Source organism: Dendrobates tinctorius, unplaced genomic scaffold (genome assembly GCF_039654945.1).
Source record: "Dendrobates tinctorius isolate UK_male_01 unplaced genomic scaffold, ASM3965494v1 ptg000254l, whole genome shotgun sequence".
In the NCBI taxonomy this organism is placed as follows: domain Eukaryota; kingdom Metazoa; phylum Chordata; class Amphibia; order Anura; family Dendrobatidae; genus Dendrobates; species Dendrobates tinctorius.
Genome location: NW_027361921.1, coordinates 24,820,928 through 24,841,603, shown reverse-complemented (window position 1 = coordinate 24,841,603; position 20,676 = coordinate 24,820,928). Strand labels below are relative to the sequence as shown.

Below are 20,676 nucleotides of genomic sequence, written 5' to 3'. Positions count from 1 at the left end.
GCCGGGTGAGTATGACGGAGCGGTGTAACACATATCTGATATGTCCACCTCCTCTCACACTGACTGCAGTGAAAGCTAAAAGGTTTTTGTTATCACACCCATCCATGTTAAACTCCAAGCACTTTGCAATCACACACAGCTCTGCAGTAAGATCAGTGAGATGGCAGATTGTTTGTCTTTACATATCTCTCCCAGGAAAAAAACAATTCTAACCTATTGTGGGAGTCTGTTTTTTACTCTGTATGTTGTGGTCTGCTTATGATTGGTCAACATTATACAGGAGACAACGTTCATGCCTACATAAAAGAATTTCTGGTAATTCCCACTTGGGCTAATCATAAATGATAACCTAAAATGTATATGCTAATATCACTGCTGATAGGGATAGAAATTAAAAAGTAGAAACTACATTGTACTCAGCTTTGCAGACACTATTCCATCATAGTGTCAGTTTAGCATGCTAAAACTTGTGAAAAATCCTATCTACTACCAAAATATTCAGAATTGAGAGTCCTCAGTGGTTGATACCTTTTAATGGCTAACTGAAAAGATGGTAACACATTGCAAGCTTTCGAGACTACTCAGGTCTCTTCTTCAGGCTAGACTAATACAAAATCTGAAGAGTCACATATTTATGCACAATACAACACAGAAAAAATGCAATGGCTAAGACAAGTGACGTGAAGCAGAACTATCAATATGGGAGAGGGAGAAACATAAATATTGGACCAGTACATAGATAAGGAGTCCGGATGTTTTATAGTCCTCTGACTGGGGTCTCATAAAGTGTTGTGATGGGGCATCACAACACATTATGAGACCCCAATCAGAGGACTATAAAACATCCGGACTCCTTATCTATGTACTGGTCCAATATTTATGTTTCTCCCTCTCCCATATTGATAGTTCTGCTTCACGTCACTTGTCTTATCCATTGCATTTTTTCTGTGTTGTATTGTGCATAAATATGTGACTCTTCAGATTTTGTATTAGTCTAGCCTGAAGAAGAGACCTGAGTAGTCTCGAAAGCTTGCAATGTGTTACCATCTTTTCAGTTAGCCATTAAAAGGTATCAACCACTGAGGACTCTCAATTCTGAATATTTTTCTATCAGTAGATAGAAAAATAGTAGGCTAGTAGGCTAACACGGTACAAAGATATACATCTTTCCTGTATCTACTACCATTACACTTGGTTGGAATATTAACTGTAAGCTTTACACTATTAACTGGTTTTAGTTACTGTGTACACATAGTAAAGCAAGTAATGTGGAATCCCTGGACTCTGTGACGATTTGGTGCCAGGACAATGCTTTGATCACTGACTATTTGCCTTCCTCCTAAGGCGACACTGCGAACCTTGAACTATCTTATGCCAAGATCTAGACTATATCTTTGACTACCTGCAATTTGGACCTTAATGATAATGCTGTGGGCAGAATTTTGGATTATAAGTTTGAGCTACTGTATTGAATATCTAAATCAGTGGTGACTATATAATGCAGCTGTCAATATTAGGGAGTTTGCATGTGAGCTTTCTATACGGCTGTAGTTTAGGCCTGTTTCACACTTCTGTTTTCTGGCATCAGTCAAAATCCGTAGTTAGCAGAAAAAAACGGATCGGTTATTTGACACTTTGACAGATTTTGACTGATGGCAAAAAGACTGAAGTGTGAAACAGGCCTTAGAGTCATATTATCATGTTTGTGGACTGTGTTACTGTGAAATTTAGAAACAGTTCAAATCTAACAATGTCTAAAACCAAAGAATGATAGTTTATTAATAGTGAAAACTTAAAATGTGTTATCTATTATTGTGTAGATATAACAGGCAGTAAGTGACAGATCTACAGATATAGATATAGATACTGAAGATAACTCCTATAAGATGGAATGCAGAGGTTTTACGACACTCTCATAAAACTAATTGGCACAGAGATAGTGCAGATTGTGCGGATAATATCTTTATGGCATGGGTCAACCAGGTTACACATTTATACCTGAATTCAGGGCACATAACAAGCAGATTCGGTGCCAAGTCCTGAAGAGGAAGGATGAGACACTTTTCCTGGACCATATGTTTGCTGGGATTTCTTCTAAATAAAGGGACATGTGTTAAGGTTCGGTATGATGGGTAAGTATGGAAATATATTATGTTACTATTATTATTTTGCAGATTTTTAAACTGTAAGTAAAATATTATTATTAGGTCAATTTAATTTATTTAATTACATTGAAATGTTAATTGCATAGATAATCAAAACTACACTGGCCAGGGTTCAGTACATTCCTTACTATAATGTACTTAATAAGGAAATAATTTTGTCATAGCTTTTTCTAGTATTGTGAGCAAATTCTGTAACAAAGGCTCCAGCTAAAACCTTTAACACAGGAGTGAAAATGTATCGCTGTATCTTTTTATATGTGACCATTGCACTGCTTTTCTCGTCATTAATTCCCTTTTTTAACATCACTTAAGCAAAAAAGCAATGAACATCAGATTAAACTTGAATATGTCTGCGCCTTTGTTTCCCCAAGATAATGTGTTTGTTTGAGCCTTTATACTTACTTGGAGTACCTGGTCATACCTACTAAAATAACGCACTTGTGGTGGAGCTGCACCCTCTTCAGAAAGCCATCACATGCATGTAATCACTAACCTAAGCAACCAAAATGTACCCACTGCGGTTTATTTTATCAGTAGGGCGCAAATTGCTCAAATTGAACTTTGTGTAGATTTACTGTTTGTATTGTCAGCTGGTAGTAGGTTGTAGCTTATAATAGGAATGGCCAATTTACTGTATTTGGGAGCACTATATGATTCTAGGCATTTGTAGTGCTTTCAGCCTAAAGTACAAAATGCTATTATCCATCTGAGGCTCATGATTATTATCAGGATTTAGGATATGTTTCCACGGTCAGTAAACGCTGCTGGTTTGATGCTACATACATCTGCAGCGTCCAACCCACAGCGTCCTGATGTTACAGCATAGTGGATGTGATTTCAAGAACCCCCAAATCCACTATGCGTGCTCCGACACCCGCGGCTTTCCTGCGGAGATATACATGTGGCGCATCTTTCCAGACCACAGCATGTCTATTTATCTTGCAGAGATGCGAGTCTCCACAAGAAAAATTTTACCAGTCCAATGTATAGGACGCGGTGATTCTGCATGGTTCAGTGAACACACGCAGAATCACCTGCATTCAATAGTCGTCAGTGCTTTGGACGCAGCGGACATGTGCTGCATTCAAAGCGCTGCCGGTTACTGACTGTGTGGACATAGCCTTACTGTGAGCATGATAACAACTCTATTAAAAATCATAGTGCACAGAAATAATGTCCCCATAGAATTTCGGAGCAATTATGCAGAACAGCACATAAAAATAGACATAGAAACTATTCCATTAACAAATCATAATAATACTAACAACAATTCTAAGGCTGGATTCACATTGCGTTAGGGGGCAATGTGCTGACGGATCCGTTACATAGCAGCACTAACGCTATGTAACGGATCAGTTAACGCCGCCATTGCCTGCAATGAATGTAGCGCTTACTAACACATGCCAAAATCGGCATGCGTTAGCAAGGATGCGTTAATTCATGACGCACCCTCGAACGCTGCTTGCAGCGTTTTTGGTTGCGTTGGCAGTAATGCACAGCGAACGGACCCATTCGCTGTGCATAGAACTATATGAACTAACGCTAGGTAGCGCATGGTACCTGAGCGCTACCTAGCATTAACGCATACCGTTAGCACTAGGTCATTTAAGATGTCAAAAATGACATCAGCGTTAGCGCATCCGTTTAATGGATCTGTTAAACGGATGCCCTAACGCAATGTAAACCTACCCTAAGAGGCGGCTTATATTTTGGGAAGAACAAAATTTTTTAATATTTAATTTTAAACTGCCTGATCTATCTTTCCATGTATAATGGGGGAGATTTTAGAGGCAATAAACACTTTAGATGGCAGGTCTGTGTGCCCACAATAAGTTTTTGGTGATTTTTTTGACATTGCATAATTTCTGTACTATTGCTGCACCTATTATTTAACCCCTTTCACCCCCTAGTCTGTTTTCACTTTCATGACCAGGTTAAATTTTACAATTCTGATCTGTGTCACTTAATAAAGTAATAACTCTGGAATGCTTCAACGTATCCCACTGATTCTGAGAATGTTTTTCATTGAGATATTGTACTTCATGAGAGCGGTAACATTGGTGTGATATGAATTGCATTTATTTGTGAAAAAAATGAAAATATGTTGAAAATTTAAAAAATTTTGCAATTTTCAAACTTTTAATTTTTATGTCCTTAAATCAGAGAGTTATATCACACAACATAGTTAATACATAACATTTCCCACATGTCTACTTTACATCAGCACAATTTTTGAAGCATAATTTTTTTTTTTTTGGGGGGGGGGGGAATTATAGAGGTTAAAATTTGAGTAGTGATTTCTCATTTTTCCCACAAAATTTACAAAACCATTTTTTTAGGGACCACATCCCATTTGAAGTGACTTTGAGGGGTCTATATGACATAAAATACCCCAAAGTGACACTATTCTAAAAATGTCACCCCTCATGGGGCTTTAAACCACATTCAAGAAGTTTATTAACATTTCAGATGCTTCACAGAAATTAATGGAATGTGGAAGGAAAAAAAGAACATTTAACTTTTTTTCACAAAAAAATTATTTTAGACAAAAAATGTTTTATTTTCACAAGGGTAACATGAGAAAATGGACACTAAAATTTATTGTGCAATTTCTCCTGAATACGCCAATACCTCATAAGAGGTCGAAAAGTACTTTTGAAGCACAGTGCACAGCACAGAAGGGAAGAATCGCCATATTACAATGCAGATTTTGCTAGAATGGTTTGAGGGTGCCATGTTACATTGACAGAGCCCCTGAGGAGCCAGGACGGCAGAAACCCCCTAAAAGACCCCATTTGTAAATTACAACACTCAATCAATTCATCTAAAGGTGCAGTGATCATATTGTCGCAACAGATGTGTCACAGAATTTTATACCATTGGACAGTGAAGACATAAATAATTACATTTTTACCATCAAAACTTTCTTTTAGCCCCAGATTTTACACTTTCACACTGAGAAATGGGTAAAAATGGCTCCAAAATTTGTCCCTCTGCTGAATGTAGAAATACCCCATATGTAGCTGTGCAGTACTGCTTAACAACGCAGGAAGACTCAGGAGGGACAGAGCGTTACTTGCCTCCTGGAACACAAATTTTCCTGGAATAGTATGCAGACTCCATTTACAGAGCCCCTATGTGCTAGAAGAGCCGAATCTCCCCCCCCAAATGACCCCATTTTGAAAATTATACCTCTGGGAATTTATCTACAGGTGTAGTGATGACTTTGACTCCATGAGTGTTTTCCAGAAACAAGCAGCAGTGGATGTTAATGACTTAAAATTACAAACTGCCATTGTGGTGACCAGTAAGTTGTGGTGACTAGCATGTTGTAGTGCCTGTACATTGTGCCCAGGTCATGCACCTGTAAATTAGGCAGGCTCTGATCACTGCAGAAATGCCAAACATGTGAAATGCTAGCTGCTGCTTAGGCACACTGTGGTATTCAGAATGGAGTGGGGCATGTGGACTAGGGAGCGCAGAATTTATAGAATTTGTTTGGTAAGGCGAGGAACCATTTTGTTTTTCCAGAGCCTTTGAACTACTAGTAACATGGCAGACACCTATATTGCCATTAACAGATGACTACCTGAGTGGGGGCTTGCTTTTTTGTGGATTGAGTTGAAGATTTTGTTGGGAACATTTTATATAACTTTTGGGATCACATTTATCCTGCACTCTATGCTGAGCACCTGTTATGAGTGGCGGAAGGCACTAAAAAAATAATTAAAGTGCCTTCGCCACTCGGGGTCCACCATGCGGCAAATGGCAAAACCGCTGCTAAGAGAGGCAGTGCACTACAGCGGTAGTGTGCACAGGGTTCTAAATCACCCAAGTGCAAAAGAGGCAGTCTCTGTTATGGGACACAGAGCTGCACAGAAAAATAATAAAGAAAAGATAATGCTGAGCCTGTTAAACGCACACGGACACGGCGGCACACGTACGGTAGCCGAGCACAGGAGTAGTTAAAGTAGCACTACAACCAAACGGACTTACCATGAATGAGCGTGTGCACATTGTCGCAACTGCGAACGCCACAGAAGTCTGCAACCGAAATAACGCAAGCGTGATGCAGGACGTTTTGCTGCTGTGATGGCCGAAACTTGAGCACGCTGGCGCTAGCGCTGCTACTGGCTGACCCAATCACTCACACACTCGTAATAATCGAGGGAAGGGGTTTCATAATAAGTCCAGACACCAGACCAAGCATCCATCAACAAACATACAGCAGCAAGTATCAGAAAATACTAGCGCATGGCATAACGGCCATGCGCACTTTTTATAGTGACCGGGACCTTCCAGAAATCTCCAGAGACCTGAGCTGAACCAATGGAATCAGGAGCAGGACCTGAGCACCTGACTCCTGAACTCCAATGGGAGCTCATTCCAGGAGCATGCTCACAAGCTGGCAGAAAGGACTTAGCCTCTGGAGATGAATGTGAGGATCTGGATCTCTGCATTAGTATGGCAGGACACAGATTCCTAACAGCACCTACATTGGGGTTTCCATCTAAATCCCCGAGTTACATGATTCAGATGAAACTGCAGAGGGATCCAATCACTATAACGAGGCTGCAGAGTTACTCTGCACTCATTCTGGCCTCTGTTCAGCATCATCCTTTTTTTCAGAGGTGCATAAAACTGTGGCTGATGGCACTAAATAGATGGACACTGCCGGATCACAGGTCAGATGGCATCCACAGTGCCTTCATCTGTCCAATGATAGGGAATCTTCTGCCGGGGGTTTCGTCTAAATCAAGTATTTCAGAGATTTGCACAGAAACGATGGTGTAAGCGCAGGATAAATGTGAGCCAAACCTATCTGCAATGTTTAGAAGACTTGCTTTTTGCAGGGCAAGTTGTGTTTTATAGAAAAAATAATTATTTTTGCATTGCTTTATTCTGAGAGCCATAACTCTTTTATTTTTCCGCTGATGGAGCTGTTTGGCGGCTTGCTTTTAGAGGGACAAGATGATGTTTTCAGAAATACCATATTTGTTTATATTCGTAATTTTTATCACATTTTATTCCTCTTATTGTTTGGCGGTATGATGATAAAGCATTGTTTCTTGCCTAGTTTTTTATTTATTTATTTTTACTGTGTTCACTAAAGGGGATAAATAGTAGGACAGTTTTATAGGTTGGTCATTCTGGACGGAGTGATACCAAATATAACTTTTTTTTTTTTTTTTTTTTGCTTTTTTCATAAAAATATTTTTTCATGGGTACAATTTAATTTTTTTTATGGTGTTGCTATTTTTTCATATATTACATATTTTTTTTTTCACTTTTTTTACTTTTCAATTTTGTCCCACTATGGGGCTTTCACTTTTTATAGTCTGATCGCTTATAAAGCATAGCAAAGCAGCAGCATGTCAATGCTTTGTAAACTGTCAGTGATGCACTGACAGACAAACTTGCTACACCATGATCTGAGCATGGTGTAGCAACTTTGCTAGCTTGGGTGACCATTTGATGAAGGATATAAATTACAGCATTTAGCAGGTTAAAGTATTGGGAGAGGTGCGGGCACCAAAAAGAAAAAAAAATCAAAACATCAGATTTGCGTCTTTTCAAATGCTGCCTTTCTCCCAAAAAATGCTATAAAGAGATATCAATACATGTACTAAAAATGGTATAAAAGTTTACTTTGGCTTAAAAAAAAACTTTAATTCTTTATTTTGGATCTCAGTGAATAAAGCTTTGAGTACATGACACACTGTCTTATGTATTCTAATCTTTTATAGAATAACTAGATTAAAGGATATATAAATGTTTATTCCCTTGAAACAAGTCCTTCTGACAAACAAGGCCAAGATCAACCTCTCAAATTCAAGGAAATAAATTTGCTCTTGCATGAACCTTGTGACATTTTCAGGCTAATAGACACTCATAAAAAAGGAGGAGCCTATGTCAGAAGTAACTGATGTCTGTCTAATAAATATTCTTCCGTAATCAAATGATACTTTTATGGCCATATTTAAGTCAATCTTCAAATATTGTGCTTAAATATTTTTTTCCTCTATGACCCCATAAAGACGTGTGCAAAGTTTGTAAAGTCATCCATGACTATTGGCTTCACATGTAAATGGTACATCAAGGGTAATTAAAAAGAAATTCCCAGTTGGGCACATAAGTTGTAAAAGACAAAATGAAAAGTAAGCCAGCTCACCAGCCACCTGCGCAGATCCTCGGAACCTCGTACAGACAAACGTGGAAACGAACAAGGCAAAGGAAGAATTGGTTCCAGCTGCGTATAAAATCCTTTTCTTCTTTCCACACAATTAAATCTATTTCCGGTGGGAGAACTCACCAGAGTAAAACGTAATTGTAATGTGGATGGGGATCTAAAGAAGGAACTTGATTTTGTTACAGAAAAATTAAAAAATCGCAACTATCCATGCTGAGCACTAAACAGAGCACAAAGGATTGTGCAGCAAAAAAACTCACTGATCTAATCAAATCATCAACCAAAAAACAAGATGAAACTTTTAGAAACAAACCATATATGTGTTTTCAATATAGTCCTCAGTTCACACAGATCAGAAAAATTGTAGATAAATATCTCCCAATTCTATTTGAAGACGACAAATTAGCCAGTATTTTAACCCCTGGTATTAATGTGGTATCAAGAAGGGCTCCTACATTGGGGAACAAATTATCTCCAAGTTTATTCTTTCTGGATAAAAAATCCCAAAAAAATTGGTTGAACTGCACTGGATTTTTTAAATGCGGGTCTAATAATTGTAAGACGTTTTAAAAAAATTTCTCAAATACGGACAACACGGTCAATTTTAAAATAAAAAATTATATTAATTGCAATTCGACCAATGTTGTATACAAAATAAACTGCAAAGCTTGTAATTTATCATATATAGGTTGTACTTCTAGGACACTAAAAACACAAATTAGAGAACATCTTAGTGATATTAATAATACCAACAATACAGATCGTAATGTATCAGCAGCATTTTACCATTTCATACCACAGCATGCTCGCAATACAGCACATTTTCGGGTACAGGGAATAGAACGTGTCACCATTAGTGTTGAGCGATACCACCCGATACTGAAAAATATCGGATTGGAATGGATCGGCCGATCTAAAAAAAGTATCGGGTATCGCCGATTCCGATCCCGGAAGTCCCATTCAAGTCAATGGAACAGAAATATCGGAATTAAAAAAAACCTTTTTTTCCCTGTAGGTTAATTCTACATGAAGAAAAACAACTAATAATAATGTAGAATGTATTGTGGGAGGTGTAGGAGACATTAAAGCCATAGAGGTTTAGCCCAATCAAATGGAATAGCAGTAATTTTTTTTTTTTTTTAAAGACGTTCGTAGTTACAAAGATATTGACTATGTTAAAGTCTTTAATATTTTGTCAGATATGTATGTTTCACTACTTCCATGCTCTTCACCTTTTTTTTTACTTCTCCCACACTTTCTCCTTCATCATCCTCAACAGCTTCTTCTTCTTCTTCTTCTTCTTCTTCTTCTTCTTCTTCTTCTTCTTCTTCTTCTTCTTCTTCTTCTTCTTCTTCTTCTTCTTCTTCTTCTTCTTCTTCTTCTTCTTCTTCTTCTTCTTCTTCTTCTTCTTCTTCTTCTTCTTCTTCTTCTTCTTCTTCTTCTTCTTCTTCTTCTTCTTCTTCTTCTTCTTCTTCTTCTTTTTTTTTTTTTTTTCATTCTTCTTATTCAACTATTATTCTTCTTCATATTCTACTTCTTCATCTTCTTCCTACTCTTCTTCATCATATTCTTATTTGTGTCAGGCATTCCTGTAGTTGTAATCTATAAAAGTTTGAAGATTACACATTCCGTTCAGCCTGTCACAAAAGATTTACAACAGGAATTGTCCGCGTTCAGTTTGGCCTGCAGTAGCAGGCCTTTTCCAGGGGCACCACGAGGAGGAACGGACTCACCCCCATACACTGCTTAGTCTTCTTCTGCTTATAAATTAGATAATATCATTTGCTCAGATTTTTAGTCTTATGCTTAATGTTCTTCTGCTTTTGGTTTTTATGCTTCTTGTTCTTCTGTCTCTTGTTGTTTGGCAACTTGGTGGTTGTCTTCATGTTCTTTGTCCTCTTGGTCATCTTCTTCAGGGTCATCTTTTAGGTGTTCTTCTGTGTGGTCGTCGTCTTCAGGGTCATTGTCAGGGAGATCCAGAATGAGAATCAAAAACCATTTCCACAAGCTTGAACTTGGAAAAGTAGCAGAAGGTACAAGAAGGCTGAGGAACTGCCGAGAACCAGCTGACGGTACTGGAATCCAGATGGGTAGCAGAAGGAACAATAGCAAATGAAACTAGCGAGGACCAGCTGACGGTGCTGGAACCCGGAGGGGCAGCAGAAGGAACAAGAGCCAATGGCACAACCGTGGACCAGCTGACGGTGCTGGAACACGGTTACTAAGCAGGAGGTACCTGTGCTCCAAAGCACTACCAAGGACCAGCAGACGTTGCTTGCACTTGGATACCAAGAAGGAGGCACCTAGGCCAAAGGCTCTGCCGAGAACCAGCTGACGGTGCTGGAACCTGGATGGGTAGCAGAAGCTGCAAGAGCAAATGAAACTAGCAAGGACCACCTGACGGTGCTGGAACCCGGAGGGGCAGCAGAAGGAAGATTAGCCAATGGGACAACCGTGGACCAGCTGACGGTGCTGGAACACGGTTACTAAGCAGGAGGTACCGGTGCTACAAAGCACTACCAAGGACCAGCAGATGTTGCTGGAACTTGGATACCGAGAAGGAGGCACCTAGGCCCAAGGCTCTGCTGAGAACAAGCTGACGGTGCTGGAACCCGGATGGGTAGCAGAAGGTACCCAAAATCAACAAAGTTGCAAGGCCACGAGCAGGACGCAGTTACCGAATCCCACAGTCCAACAGGGGGTGCTTGTCCTATTGGCACTATGGAACCAGCCTTTAGTACTAGAAGCCGCAGCCTACATAAGAAGCACTGAAACTGCAGGCACCATAGACTCGGCTAACCCGACTGCAACACGACAGGACAATGTATTGGTGGCAAAGTGACGTTGACACTACCTGGAAATAGCAGGTGTGCTGGAACCAGGCTGGGCAGGAAGAAGTGCCCATGCCAAAGACACTGCCGAGAACCAACTGACGGTGCTGGAACCCGGATGGGTAGCAGAAGCTACAAGAGTCAATGGAACTAACGAGAAACAGCTGACGGTGCTGGAACCTGGCCAGAATGGCAGCAGAAGGAACAAGAGCCAATGGCACAACCGTGGACCAGCTGACGGTGCTGGAACACGGTTACTAAGCAGGAGGTACCTGTGCTCCAACGCACTACCAAGGACCAGCAGACGTTGCTGGAACTCTGATACCAAGAAGGAGGCACCTAGGCCAAAGGCACTGCCGAGAACCAGCTGACGGTGCTGGAACCCGGATGGGTAGCAGAAGCTGCAAGAGCAAATGAAAGTAGCGAGGACCTGCTGACAGTGCTGGAACTCGGAGGGGCAGCAGAAGGAACAAGAGCCAATGACACAACCGTGGACCAGTTGACGGTGCTGGAACACGGTTACTAAGCAGGAGGTACCTGTGCTACAAAGCACTACCAAGGACAAGCAGACGTTGCTGGAACTTGGATACCGAGAAGGAGGCAACTAGGCCAAAGGCTCTGCCGAGAACCAGCTGACAGTGCTGGAACCCGGATGGGTAGCACAAGGTACCCATAATCAACAAAGTTGCAAGGCCGCGAGCAGGACGCAGTTACCGAAACCCACCGTCCAACAGGGGGTGCTTGTCCTATTGGCACTACGGAACCAGCCTTTATTACCAGAACCCGCAGCCCACATAGGAAGCACCGAAACTGCAGGCACCATAGACTCGGCTAACACGACCGCAACACGACAGGACAACGTATTGGTGGCAAAGTGACGTTGACACTACCCGGAAACAGCAGGCGTGCTGGAACCAGGCTGGGCAAGAGGGAGTGCCCGTGCCAAAGACACTGCCGAGAACCAGCTGACGGTGCTGGAACCCGGCTGGGCAGGAGGGAGTACCCGTGCCAAAGACACTGCCGAGAACCAGCTGACGGTGCTGGAACCCGGATGGGTAGCAGAAGGTACCCATAATCAACAAAGTTGCAAGGCCGCGAGCAGGACGCAGTTACCGAATCCCACAGTCCAACAGGGGGTGCTTGTCCTATTGGCACTACTAGAGTTGAGCGAAACGGGTCGAAAAAATTCAAAAGTCACCGACTTTTGGCAAAGTCGGGTTTCATGAAACGAAACCCGACCCTAGGATGAGGTCGGCCACGAGGTCGGCGACTTACGCGCCAAAGTCGCGTTTCAAAAGTTTGTTTTGCGCTCTTCAGCCAATCAGGATCCACGGACACTGTGGGCAACGTGATGACATAGGCACGGGTCACCACCATCTTTCAGAAGGGCATGCAAGTGATTGGCTTGCTTTGGTGGGCGTCACAGGGGGTATAAAAGGGCGTGCACGCCGACCGCCATCTTACTTCTGCCGATCTTAGCATAGGGAGAGGTTGCTGCTGATTCTGTAGGGAGAGCGTTAGGCAGGGAAGAAGACCAAAAAACTGCTTCTGCTGCTAGCGATTTGGCCTGCACAACACACCAGTCACTGTGTGTGCAGACAAAGGGGAGGCTATATAGTGGTGTATCAGTGGTGTTGGTTGTTGGGCTGCCTTCTAAGGCTTCCTGACATTCCTGCATTGCTGTTTACCCACTGCTCCGCAAACTGCTTTTTTAAAAGCAATCCAATCTCCCTTATCCTCTAGTCACTTAGGTCACAGCTGTGCCATCGAGCCTGTCACATAGCGCTCAGATATTCATTGGGCCTCACACAATCCAAAAGTGTCCAGTGTCCAAAAGTGTGTGCAGAGATTCAAACTCTCACTTATCCTCTAGTCACTTAGGTCACAGCTGTGCCATCGAGCCTGTCACATAGCGCTCAGATATTCATTGGACCTCACACAATCCAAAAGTGTCCAGTGTCCAAAAGTGTGTGCAGAGATTCAAACTCTCACTTATCCTCTAGTCACTTAGGTCACAGCTGTGCCATCGAGCCTGTCACATAGCGCTCAGTTATTCATTGGGCCTCACACAATTCAAAAGTGTCCAGTGTCCAAAAGTGTGTGCAGAGATTTAAACTCTCACTTATCCTCTAGTCACTTAGGTCACAGCTGTGCCATCGAGCCTGTCACATAGCGCTCAGATATTCATTGGGCCTCACACAATCCAAAAGTGTCCAGTGTCCAAAAGTGTGTGCAGAAATTCAAAATCTCCCCTGTCCTATAGACACCTTGTTTTACATACTATATAGTTTGTTGGATTTTGTCTACATTTCTACCAAAAATGAGGAAGGCTGGTGGAAGAGGCCGTGGAATTGGGCGGGGGTTGGCAGCTGGTAATGATGGTGTTGGTGGTGGATCTGATGGTAGTGGCAAGAGCAAAATAGGACCGAATGCAGGAGGTGTTGAGCCTGCGTCATCGTCTGGCTACATAAGGCCTCGAACGCTTAGTTTTCTAGGAGTTGGCAAACCGCTTTTAAAGGCAGAGCATCAGGAAAAAGTTTTGTCTTACATTGCTGACTCAGCCTCCAGCTCTATCGCCTCCTCTTCTTCAGTTGTAAAAAGTAAAAGCACTGAGTCGTCATTGGAGGCTCATGTTCATGAACCACACCTTTCCTTGTGTCTTTCACCCCAACCAAGATTGAAGGATGACGCAGGCCATACTACTGATTACTCCATGGAGCTGTTTTCACATACCATGCCTGGATTATCAAGTGAAATGGTGAATTACCCAGGCCAAGATGAATCTGACATGGAGTGCACTGATGCACAGCCGCTGATGGATGATTCTGCTGGTACATTCACTCAGAGCACTACATTGTCCTCGCAGTGTACAGAGCCAGATTCTGACCCTGATGAGACTCAGGTGCCCCTTCCCGCACACTATACCACCATACACGGTGACACAGAGGAAGGTGCACATGACATAGAAGAGGAGGTGATGGATGACCCAGTTGTTGACCCAGATTGGCATCCATTGGGGGAAGAGGGTGCTGCTTCCAATAGCTCAGATGAGGAGCATCCACAGCAGACATCGACATCGCAACAGCTGTTATCTGGCAGGCCCGGAGCACTCCAAAGACAGGTTCCAAACATCAAAAGAGTTGCTGGACAGCTTGTCCAGAGGGTCAAAAGATCACAGCGTGCTAGGCCGCAAAATGTCTGCCAAAGTAGGAAGAGTGCGGTGTGGCACTTTTTTGAACAAAATCCTCATGATCAGGCCAAGGTTATCTGTAAGAAGTGCGCAAAGACCTTTAGCCGAGGGAAAAATCTGAAAAATTTGAATACCAGTTGCATGCTTAGACATTTAACCAGCATGCACTTGCAAGCGTGGACACAACACCAAACCTCAAGTGCCACATGTGCAACTGATCACAACGAAGGTAGTCATCAACGCTACATTGTTTCCCCCACTGTAAGCCCATCGGTTAGCACAGCAGCAAATGTTGAGGTGTCGTTGCAAGGCCACAGCAGTCAGGGAATCCCACTGTTAAATCAACGAAAGACTGATTCTAGGCCTTCAGAAAGAACACCAACTCCATCACCATCATCAACCCTCTCAGTCCGCCCTGTCCACCGCTACTTCCACCATATGCAGCTCTCAAGTCCAGCTCACCCTCCCAGACACTATGAGTAGGTCAAGAAAGTACTCAGTCTCTCATCCGCCTACACTGGGTTTGAACGCCCACATTGCCAAACTAATCTCGTTTGAGATGATGCCCTTTCGGTTGGTGGAAAGCACAGCTTTCCGCGAACTCATGGCCTATGCAGTACCACGCTATGACCTACCCAGTCGCCACTACTTCTCTCGCAGAGCCATCCCAGCCCTCCACCATCATGTGAAAGACCGCATTGTCCATGCACTCAAGCAGTCAGTGAGCGGAAAGGTGCACCTCACAACTGATGCATGGTCCAGTCGGCATGGCCAGGGCCGTTACGTGTCCATCACTGCGCACTGGGTTAATGTGGTGGATGCAGGGTCCACAGGGGACAGCGGTGGTGGGACAGTGCTGCCTAGCCCACGGTATAGGAAACAGTTGGCTGTAGGCATTCCACCCTCCTCCTCCTCCTCCTCCTCCTCCTCCAGAAGCGAAAGCTCGTCCACAGAGCGCAGTCGTACGAGCACTCCATCTGCAGCTGCCACTGTTGCACACGATGTGTCCCCCTATCGAGCAGCTAGTGGAAAGCGTCAGCAGGCTGTGTTGCAGATGATGTGTTTGGGCGACAGACATACCGCCGAGGTGCTGGCCGAGTACTTGAAGCGACAAACTGAGTCATGGCTGGGCAGTGTACATCTTGAGGCAGGCAAGGTAGTTAGTGATAACGGCCGTAATTTTGTGGCAGCCATAGCCCTTTCAAAACTCAGCCACATACCTTGCTTGGCTCACACCTTGAACCTGGTGGTGCAGTGCTTCCTCAAAAATTATCCGGAGTTAACAGCCCTGCTCCAGAAGGTGCGAAGACTGTGCGCGCACATCCGCCGGTCGCCTGTACACTCCGTTCGTATGCAGAAGCTGCAGCGATTGCTCCACCTTCCCAACCACCGCCTCATTATCGACATTGCAACAAGGTGGAACTCCACCCTGCACATGGTGGAGCGGCTGTGCGAGCAGAGGCAGGCCATAATGCATTTGTGGGAGGATACACGGCCAGGCACTTTGAGAGCAGACATGGAGTTGACAGGTGTGCAGTGGTTGAAGCTGAAAGACCTCTGTAAAGTCCTTCAGTGTTTTGAGGAATGCACACGGCTGGTAAGCGCAGACGACGCCATCCTAAGCATGAGCATCCCACTTATGCGTCTGCTCATGCAAACTTTGACGCACCTTAAGGAGCAGGCGTCTGCAGCCAATGTTGATGAGGAGGAAGAGGAGGAGGGAATCCTTGATGACATTCAGCCATTGTCTGCTCAGGGACCTCTCCTGGACGAGGTGGAGGAAGAAGAGGAGGAGGAGGATGATGATGGGGATGATTACTTAGGGGAGGAGGATGCATCTCGTGGGGCAAGTGAAAATGTTGGCGTGGCAAGGTCTGGTACAGGGTTTGTGCGTGACTGGAGGGATGTGGATTTGCCAGAAAGTGCTCCTCCAACCAGCACTCGCAGTGCATCATTGACACCGGGAACATTGGCCCACATGTCAGATTATGCCTTGCGGATCCTAAAAAGGGACCCCCGCATTGCCAAAATGATGAACGATGACGACTAATGGTTGGCCAGCATCCTGGATCCACGCTATAAAGGCAAATTACAAAACATCATGCCACAGGAGAACCTTGACCTAATATTGGCTAATAAACAAGCAACTCTGGTAAATCGGTTGCTTGAGGCATTCCCAGCACACAGCAGCGGTGATGGTTCTCACACGAGCCGTACGGGCCGGGGGCAGCTTGGCAGAGGTGTTCGTGGTGCACACAGCAGAAGTGGCGTTGGAGACAGGGGTTTCATGACAATGTTGTGGACTGATTTTTCAAATACCGCTCACACAACTGGTAATACTGCATCGATGGAAAGTGACAGGAGACAGCAGTTGTCAACCATGGTTACAAACTACTTTTCCTCCCATATCGATGTTCTCCCACACAGGTCATTCCCCTTTGACTATTGGGCCGCTAAACTGGACACCTGGCCTGAATTGGCACAATATGCCTTACAGGAGCTCGCTTGCCCAGCTGCAAGTGTGCTATCGGAAAGAGTCTTCAGTGCAGCTGGATCAATCCTGACAGAAAAAAGGACCCGTCTGTCAACCCAAAATGTGGATGATCTAACCTTCATTAAAATGAACCACGCATGGGTTTCCAAGGATTTTGTCCCACCTTCCCCTGATGACACGCTGTACTATGAGGGGCCCAGTGCCAGTACCGACGCCCACGAGTGGGCCCCCCTTGCTTGGGCAGGGCCCCAGCATTTGCAATCTTTACTTCTCCCTGCTCCTCCGCTGTGTAATCTGGGCCGTCAAATCCATACTGTGCCTGACACCGTCTGAGCCTGCCTCCTGAGACATATATTTTGAATGTGTACGCTATCCATACATGTTATCCGGGGATACGGTACCCTTTCTAACCTTTGTGCAATCACGTGCAATCCATACTGGGCCTGACACCGTCTGAGCCTGCCTCCTGAGACATATATTTTGAATGTGTACGCTATCCATACATGTTATCCGGGGATACGGTACCCTTTCTAACCTTTGTGCAATCACGTGCAATCCATACTGGGCCTAACACCGTCTGAGCCTGCCTCCTGAGACATATATTTTGAATGTGTACGCTATCCATACATGTTATCCGGGGATACGGTACCCTTTCTATCCTTTGTGCAATCACGTGCAATCCATACTGGGCCTAACACCGTCTGAGCCTGCCTCCTGAGACATATATTTTGAATGTGTACGCTATCCATACATGTTATCCGGGGATACGGTACCCTTTCTAACCTTTGTGCAATCCATACTGGGCCTAACACCGTCTGAGCCTGCCTCCTGAGACATATATTTTGAATGTGTACGCTATCCATACATGTTATCCGGGGATACGGTACCCTTTCTAACCTTTGTGCAATCACGTGCAATCCATACTGGGCCTGACACCGTCTGAGCCTGCCTCCTGAGACATATATTTTGAATATGTACGCTATCCATACATGTTATCCGGGGATACGGTACCCTTTCTAACCTTTGTGCAATCACGTGCAATCCATACTGGGCCTAACACCGTCTGAGAATGATAGATGGGGCCCACCATACACTGGAACATTCCAAAGGTGGACATCAGACACTGGAGCAGCATTTACAGGGCCCATTATACACTAGAGCATTAGAAATGGGGCCCATTATGTTTGGAGCATTATTTGGGCCCATAAGACAGTGGAGCTTCATCCATGGGGACCAACATATACTGTAGCATTATGTGGAGCTCATCATATACTGTTTCAAACATTATATGGGACCAATGATTCTGTATGGAGAAATAGATGGGCCTCGTCATGAGATGTAAAAAGTGAAGTATTTTTCATTGTACTATACCGCTATTTCTCTGCCGTATCGGAGCATGATCATTGATGAGTTGTGGTATGTGTTAAAGGGGCGCTCTTTCGCCCAGGGCACATGAAAACCTGCAGCCAGCCCTCCCCCCCCACAACTTTAGCCAAATAACCCCCATTTTTCAGTGCGTAACTTGTATTATGAAGTTAATTAAGGTTGACAAGCTTAAGTAAGAAGAATTGATGCTTTTGGCATTCAAATGGGCACTGTAGGTGTGTTTCCTGTCCTCCTCTCACTGCCGACTTTTATTCCCCATTGACTTACATTGGGTTTCGTGTTTCGGACGACCCCGACTTTTCCCTATAATCGGACGATCTTGCTCGACCTGACTTTTGGAAAAGTCGGGTTTCACGAAACGAAACGCGACCCTAAAAAACCAAAAGTCGCTCAACTCTAGGCACTACGGAACCAGCCTTTAGTACCAGAACCCGCAGCCCACATAATAAGCACCGAAACTGCAGGCATGATAGACTCGGCTAACTCGACCGCAACACGAAAGGACAACGTATCGGTGGCAAAGTGACGTTGACACTACCCAGAAACAGCAGGCGTGCTGGAACCAGGCTGGGCAGGAGGGAGTACCCGTGCCAAAGACACTTCTGAGCAGCAACTGGTGATGTTGGAGCCCAGGGTCAATCTGGGTGTAGGCTGAGGCCTAATTTCATCAAGTTTTATATCTGTTGTAGACTACTACTGATTTTAACCGTGCTCCAATTAGGCCTCTGGCTCCACTGTCTCTAGTATTTACCCTGTCCTCCAACCCCGCCAGTTGCTGCTCTGAAGTGTCGTCTGCACAATCCACACTTGTTCTTGGGTTACAGGGGTTCAGTCACGTCAGTTGATCCCATGATGTGTGTCCGGTAAGGTCTCCTGCTCTGTCCACATTCCCACTACTAGTAATGGGAATGGGGACAGAGCAGGAGACATTGCCGGACACACATCAGGGGATAATCTGACATGACTGAGCCCCAGTAACACAGGAACAAGTGTGGATTGTGCAGACGACACTTCAGAGCAGCGACTGGCGGGGTTGGAGGCCAGGGGAAATTCTAGAGACAGTAGAGCCAGAGGCCGAAGTGGACAACGGTTAAAAATCAGTAGTAGTGTGACGATGTAGGCAGCAGGAGACTTTGCCATTCACACATCAGGGGAGCAGTTGGCGTTACTGAACCCCACAGACACAGGAGCGAGTGTTTCTATCTGTGCGGACGGCACTTCCAAGCTACAACTGGCTGTGTTGGAGCTCAGGATCAATGCTCCGAGCAGGCTGAGGCCTACTTGGAGCAAGTAGAAAATAAGATGTTGCGTGATTTTGGAGGCAGCAGGAGACTTTGCCATCCGCACAGCAGGGGAACAGCTGGCGTTACTGAACCCCACAGACACAGGAGCGAGTGTTTCTATCTGTGCGGACGGCACTTCCAAGCTACAACTGGCTGTGTTGGAGCCCAGGATGAAGCATGCAACAGGCGGAGGCCAACTTGCAGCTGGTTTTATAGAGGTTGTAGACTACTACTGATTGTAACCTTGCTCCACTATGGCCTCCGGCTCCACTGTCTCTAGTATTTCCCCTGGCCTCCAACTCCGCCAGTTACAGCTCTGAAGTGGCGTCTGCACAATCCACACTTGTTCCTGTGTTACTGTGGCTCAGTCACGTCAGTTGATCCCCAGATGTGTGTCTGGCAAGGTCTCCTGCTCAGTCCTCATTCACACTACTAGTAATGGGAATGTGGACAGAGCAGGAGACATTGCCAGACACACATCAGGGGATCAACTGACGTGACTGAGCCCAAGTAACTCAGGAACAAGTGTGGATTGTGCAGACGCCACTTCAGAGCAGCAACTGGCGGGGTTGGAGGCCAGGGGAAAAACTAGAGACAGTGGAGCCAGAGGCCTAAGTGGAGCACAGTTAAAAATCAGTAGTAGTTTGAATGAGGATGGAGCAGGAGACTTTGCCGTCTACACAGCAGGGGAACAGCTGGCGTTTCTGAACCCCACTAACACAGGAGCTAGCGTGTTTTTCTCTGGGAAGACGACACTTCTGAACACCAACTGGCGTTGTTGGAGCCCAGGTTGAGGCATGGAGCAGGCTGAGGGCTGATGTTGTTGGAATGTGGAGGCAGCAGGAGACTTTGCCGTCTACACAGCAGGGGAACAGCTGGTGTTACTGAACCCCACTAACACAGGAGCTTGTGTGTTTTTCTCTGGGAAGACGGCACTTCTGAACACCAACTGGCGTTGTTGGAGCCCAGGATGAGGCATGGAGCAGGCTGAGGCCTGATGTTGGCATGTGGAGGTAGCAGGAGACATTGCCGTCTACACAGCAGGGGAACAGCTGGCGTTACTGAACCCCACTAACACAGGAGCTTGTGTGTTTTTCTCAGACGACACTTCTAAACACCAACTAGCATTGTTGTAGC

General features: G+C 44.7%; 1 protein-coding gene across 1 annotated transcript in view; it reads left to right on the top strand.

The window, feature by feature from the left end:
• Positions 1-1,677: 1,677 nt before the first annotated feature.
• Positions 1,678-20,676, top strand: part of LOC141067757 (carboxypeptidase O-like) — a 340,782-nt gene continuing 321,783 nt past the window's right edge. The window contains exon 1 of the mRNA XM_073558228.1: positions 1,678-2,132. Within this exon, the coding sequence (XP_073414329.1) occupies positions 2,053-2,132 (80 nt within the window). The 5' untranslated portion in view covers positions 1,678-2,052. The remainder of the gene's footprint in view (positions 2,133-20,676) is intronic.